The following is a 5,800-nucleotide window of genomic DNA, read 5'->3' as shown; positions in this document are numbered from 1 at the left end:
GTCGGATCGTGTTTAAATAGTGTCCTTTCGTGGTGTCCTCGCCCTGAATCGCCTGACATCTCTTGCGCACTCTTTATGTCGTGTAAATGAAGAGTATTTATTAGAGCTGGCAAACGGGCGGGCCGGGGCTGGCTTGTGACCAACCCGCGGGTTACGGGTTAATACAAGCCTAAGCTTGCGGGTTGAAATTCTTCACGGGTGGTCATTTCTCCAACCCGTGCCCGTCCCGGGTACAGCTTGCGGGTTCACGGGAGCTCACGGGTTAGCTGGTTTATGTTGAGTCAACTCGCCAGAAATCGATTTCTAGGCTATTTCCGGCCACATTCAGGCCACATTCAAAAACTCAAAATTGCAAAACTAAACTAATTTTGCATTTAAAGGATTAAAAGAACACAAATTACAAATACTAGTCATTAGTAGTTTAAATACTTTAGTTACAGTACTTCATCAGTTCATGTCATGAATCATGATGATATTTTCCACGTGAAACTGGTGCAGGACAGGCAGGTGCACAACCAACAGTTGGATCCTCATTCACAGAATCTAGCATCTCAACATCATCATCCTCACCATCACTACTCATAACATCATTATAATGGTCTTGTTCTTGTAACTCTTGTTCTTGTACACTTGACATACTGGACACATCAGAGAGAGTAACCTAAAAACAATAGCACAAAATTAGAGTTAAACACATCAGAGAGAGTCATATCATTGTTTGTACTTTATGACTTTGTGTCGAACAATAAAGATATTAACAACCACTTACTTGCATTGCAATTTTCATCCCATTCAATTGACAGTCACAGACTCATAGTAACATTATCAGTTTATCACAATTCACAGTTTTACACACAAATGGAGAGCATAATACCATACACATTATTATCTTGAATAAGATGATATCCAGCTTTAACAACCAAAACCCAGTCATGGACTTGGAATGTTGGATACTCAACAAAGAAACATCAAGCAAGGAAGTTCACATAATAAACCCCCACTTTGTTCTTTCAAGGTAGGAGGTAGCACACTAGCACTAGTCAGTACTCACTACTCACTACTCACTAGGTCTTGCCAAACATAGCATACAAAATTACAAATATACAAATACAATCATTGGAGAATGGAGAATTGAGATGAATGAAAATGTAAAGAAAGAACCAACTGTAATTGTGTCTGTAACACACTGTATCCATGCTCTAATTAAAATAAAATATGCACAATCACATATTCACATACATAAGCAAATCCCTAATTAAAACCACATAGTTTGAGCCTTTGAGGCTTTGAGCAAATAAAAACATCCATCCAAGATTCCTAATAAAACATATGCACAATCACATATTCACAATCACATACATAAGCAAATCCCTAATAAAATCATAGAAAATATTAAATTCAAACCAATCTTTAATCAAGATGTTATACCTGAAGATCTTTGAGAAATTACTGCACCTGGAGGCTGGAGGTCTTCCACACAATATTAAAAAGAAGGGAACTTCAATTGAAACCTTAACAGAGAAATTGAAGAAAGGAGTTCTGGACAATCTATCAAGAAATTAACCTCTAACAATTCAAATAAAATCAAAGTGATGGAGAAATTCAAATTACCTGAAGATTAATTTGCACCTGAAGGACTTCTACATTAAAAAAAAAAAAAAATTAAATTCAAACCCTAACATCCAAAAAATTGAAAACAAAACAAAAAGAAATTAACTTTCGAAAACCATAACATTACCTGATGAGTATGAGAATTGAAATCAAAAATAGGGTTTTGAAGATACGAAGAGAAATAGGGTATGAGAAAAGGGGTTTCCCTCTTTCACTTTCAGACTTTCTCCCGCACCCACAGTCCCGCTTGCTTACACAGAGAATAGTCAAGAGTCAAATGACTCAAATCCTTCAAGATCGAAGTAGTAGCAGACGGAGAAGACGAAAGAACTTTCAACTTTGTCTGTGAACTTTGCCGCTGGGAAGTGCTGCGGACGGAGAAGAAAAGACGAAGTAGGGTTTTTTTGTTTTTATACCATGGCTGCATGGCAGATGAGCGAGACACGTATAGTGACACCCGACATTATGAATGAAGTGCGGGTTAACGGGTTAACCCGTGATTGTACGGTCCGGTCCGGGTTAGCCCGTTTTTTGACGGGTCACCATTTCTCTAATCCTAACCCGGCTTGTTTAGAAACCAGCCGGTCCGGGTTCGGATTTTCACGGTCCGGGCACGGGTTAACCCGCGGGTTTCAACTTGTTTGCCAGCTCTATATTTATGATAGTTCCACTAAAATTACTTCATTTACCCTTCAATCATATCAATTTACTTCCATATCCCACCCACTACGACAAACAAAGAAGGACTGGACTTGTCTTTTATCGCCAGAATTCTGTTTCCCTTTCACAGAAGCGACTCTAGGGTTTTATTTTCTTCTCTCATGGAAGAAGTAGCGATGAATCCAAATGATTTAAACCCTAATACTACAACACCCATGGAAGAAATTTCTACTATTTCCATGGATTCTTCAACAACATCATCATCAGTTACTACTACCACTACCACAATCACCCAAATTTCTGTTTCTGAAAAACTCCAAATTACTGATGAACAAGTTAGGGTTTCTGGTTTTGGTTCTGGTTCTTTGTTAAAACCTTTAGTAAAGTGTTCTGAGAAGGTTTCTGAGAGTAAATTTCAAGTGGAAAGTGTTGTTGGTTCTGTTTCTGTAAATAAAGAAGTTGGAGAAAATGGAGGAGGTGTTCTTGAAGAAGTAGAAATTAGGGTTTCTGAAATGGAGAAAGTAGAAGAGATTTCTGATGTTGTTGTTCTTAGTGAGGAGGAAGAAGAGAAAGAAGATGTTGTTGGTTCTGTTTCTGTAAATAAAGAAAATGGAGTTGTTGTTCTTGAAGAAGGAGAAAATCGCAAAGAAATTAGGGTTTCTGAAATGGAAACTGAAGAAGGTGCTGGTGCTATTGAAGAGGAAGAGAAGCAAGATCTTGTTGTAGATGATGAAAAAATGGTGTGTGAAAATGTAAATGGAGGAGATGAGAGTATGTCTGCTGCTAGTGAGGAGGAGGAGGAGGAGGATGTCAGTGGAGGAGATGATAAGACTTCCACTGGAGATAACAAAATGGGTTCTCCTGTTGATGATGGTGATGAGAGTATGTCTGCTGCTAGTGAGGAGGATGTCAGTGGAGGAGATGTTGAGACTACTACTGGAGATAAAGCAGAAGAAGCAGAGGAGGAGGAGGAGGAGGAGGAGGAGAATATGGTTGGAGTTGATGTTAAGGAAGATTCAAGTTTAGCTGCTGAGGGTATTAGTGGAGCTGTTAAAACTACTGGAAAAGGAGGAGGAACAAAAGCTGAAGAGCAAGGTAAGAATCAAGCTCATGCATATGATATGGGTGTTTCGAATGTTGTTTGTACTAGTGTTAATGACTCTAATTTTGGTAGTTTAGTTGTTGATTTAGGTATCTGTAAAAACATGGGTGAAATTGTCAAACATAATGAGAAGGAGGGGAATGAATATTCTGCTTCTGATTTGGTATGGGGTAAAGTGAGTAGCCATCCATGGTGGCCTGGTCAGATATTTGATCCTCAGGCTGCTTCTAAACTAGCGAAGAAGCATCAGAAACATGATAGGAAAAGACTTTTGGTTGCGTATTTTGGGGATCAGACCTTTGCTTGGAATGTTGCGTCGTCTTTGAAGCCGTTTGAAGCTAATTTCTCACAGATGGAAAGACAAACTGATATGGAAGAGTTTCGTTTTGCTATTGGTTCTGCCTTGGATGAGATTTCTAGACGTGTACAGCGAGGGTTGCTATGTTCCTGTGTACCAGATGAAGCTTGTTCTGAGATCAAGTCACAGATAATAACAAATGCTGGAATTCGGGCCGAGTCTAGTAGGAGAGATGGTGTTGACAGGAATGTGGGTGCTGCTACATTTGAACCTGGTAAGGTTGTTGAGAATATCAAAAACTTTGCACTCAACCCCCTTGGAGGATGTGATAAGATGGAAAATGTGGTAACTCGAGCTCAATTAGCAGCCTTCTACCGTTCTAAGGGTCATCCACGAATGGCTGAGTATGGTATCTGGGGAGGGTTATTGGATCCCGATTTTCAGATGCCAGCTCTCACTTCCAAGACTGAAGAAGCACCTTCCGAGAAAAGAAAGCTTGGAAGTCAGGACAAGCCTCCTAGTACACCAACCCCTGGTGGCAAAAAGCAAAAGTCTGTTGGGTCCTTCTCTGATGACTTAGCAGGGAAAACTGGCAAAGAAGGGCTTTCGCAGTCAAGTAATGAGGATGCTGAATTTCGAACTCCAGGATCTTTTAAGGTTGGAGAAAGCTTACGTAGAGTTGCTAGTCAACTGAAAGGATCCCCTCCGATACTAAATTCTAGTGGTGGAAGGTCTCGAAAAAGTGCATGTAAGATAGATCGGAGCAGCGAGAAGCTGAATGAGAAATCCAAAAAGCGAAAGATCACCATTCCAAAAGAATACTCTGATCCAGATGAGATGTTATCACAACTTCACTTGGCTGCAAGAGATCCTATGAAAGGCTACAGTTTTCTGACCATCATAGTTGGTTTCTTCACTGATTACAGGAATTCAATTAATTTAGACCAGTCCGGTTCCGGGAAGAAGAAGAGCAGTCAATTAAAAAGTAGTGGTGGTAGAGACGGAAAACTGTCCAAGTTTGAGGCCAATGCTGCGGAGATATATAGTGATGAGGAGGACGACCCTTATTGGACTGATATGATTAGTGGAGGTACTCCCGAAGAACAGTCACCCCGCAAAGTTCAGAAAAGAAAGCGAAAACCCACGCCTAAAGCCAAGTCTAAGAAGGATTCTAGCATTGTTGAATTGGAAAAAAATCCTCCATCAAGTCCTTCCTTAGTGATTGAGGAATACAGTTCCAGCGACGAATCAGAAGGTTCCATTTACACTATTGATTCTAAGCAGCCTGATCCTGATGTCAGTACCAATTTGATTACAGAAGCACCAGCTGTAAGTAATATCATTAAGAACAATGCAGATGATCCGTCTCCCACTGCGCTAGTACTGAACTTCACACAGGCTGAATCTATTCCTTTAGAAACTGATCTAAATAAGATATTTAGCCGTTTTGGGCCTTTGTTGGAGTCTGATACAGAAGTAACCAGGAAGTGTTGCCGTGCTAAGGTGGTTTTCAAGAATCGAAATGATGCAGAAGTAGCATTCAGCAGTGCTGGGAAATTCAGCATTTTCGGACCAGCGCTTGCTAGTTACCAGCTGAGGTATTTATCATCAACACCATCTACAGCTTCTCCCTGTCCCCCACCTGCAGCTTCTCCCTGTCCCTTGCCTGCAACTTCTCCTTGCCCCCCACCTGCAGCTTCTCCCGCTCCCTTGTCTACAACTTCTGCTTGTCCCACATTGACTGTTGAAGAAACTAACTAGATGAACGTAGGTTAGAATAATGCTAGGTTATAGCTTCTCTTGTTGAGTTCATTTTGTGTTGTATTTCATTAGAGATACTTGAGGTCATCATGTATGTGGTTATTTGCTTTAGGAGTCTGGTGTAGTTATTGAATGAGCAGATGTGTAATTAAAACAGCTCTTTTTGCTTTTTCAAGATGATTATTCATGATTGAAGTAAGTTTTTCATTTAAAATTTTCAAACAAAAGAGAGAAGAAGCCGATACCGTCTAGGAGACTAGGAGTATCCTTTTTTTTTCTCTCAAATGAAAATAACAACACCGCCTTCTCCGTTGATTCTGATTTTCTGGTGCGTCTTTAACAACAACTCCATAAAGGGAGGCCAGCAG

The 5,800-nt window shown here is 40.3% G+C and overlaps 1 protein-coding gene and 1 long non-coding RNA gene across 3 annotated transcripts; one reads left to right on the top strand and one right to left on the bottom strand.

Moving 5' to 3' along the window:
* Nucleotides 1–614: 614 nt before the first annotated feature.
* Nucleotides 615–1,644, bottom strand: LOC113354557. The gene is made up of 3 exons (XR_003361950.1): nucleotides 1,612–1,644; nucleotides 1,429–1,511; nucleotides 615–661 (listed from the first exon to the last, which is right to left on the bottom strand). It is a non-coding gene; the product is annotated as an uncharacterized LOC113354557 (long non-coding RNA).
* Nucleotides 1,645–2,371: 727 nt separating this feature from the next.
* On the top strand, nucleotides 2,372–5,627 carry LOC113350542. Of its 2 annotated transcripts, none has more exons than XM_026594694.1 (2): nucleotides 2,372–3,366; nucleotides 3,463–5,627. In XM_026594694.1, exons 1-2 carry the CDS (start codon nucleotides 2,433–2,435, stop codon nucleotides 5,430–5,432), a joined length of 2,904 nt encoding a protein of 967 aa, XP_026450479.1. In that variant the 5' UTR covers nucleotides 2,372–2,432; the 3' UTR covers nucleotides 5,433–5,627. The 2 variants fall into 2 exon arrangements, with proteins under 2 accessions (XP_026450479.1, XP_026450477.1); XM_026594692.1 differs by having other exon boundaries at nucleotides 3,451–5,627.
* Nucleotides 5,628–5,800: the final 173 nt, after the last annotated feature.

The sequence above is a fragment of the Papaver somniferum genome, chromosome 2 (assembly GCF_003573695.1).
Source record: "Papaver somniferum cultivar HN1 chromosome 2, ASM357369v1, whole genome shotgun sequence".
Classification (NCBI taxonomy): Eukaryota; Viridiplantae; Streptophyta; class Magnoliopsida; order Ranunculales; family Papaveraceae; genus Papaver; species Papaver somniferum.
The sequence above is the reverse complement of the archived record's forward strand: the minus strand, read 5'-3'. Positions and strand labels throughout refer to the sequence as shown.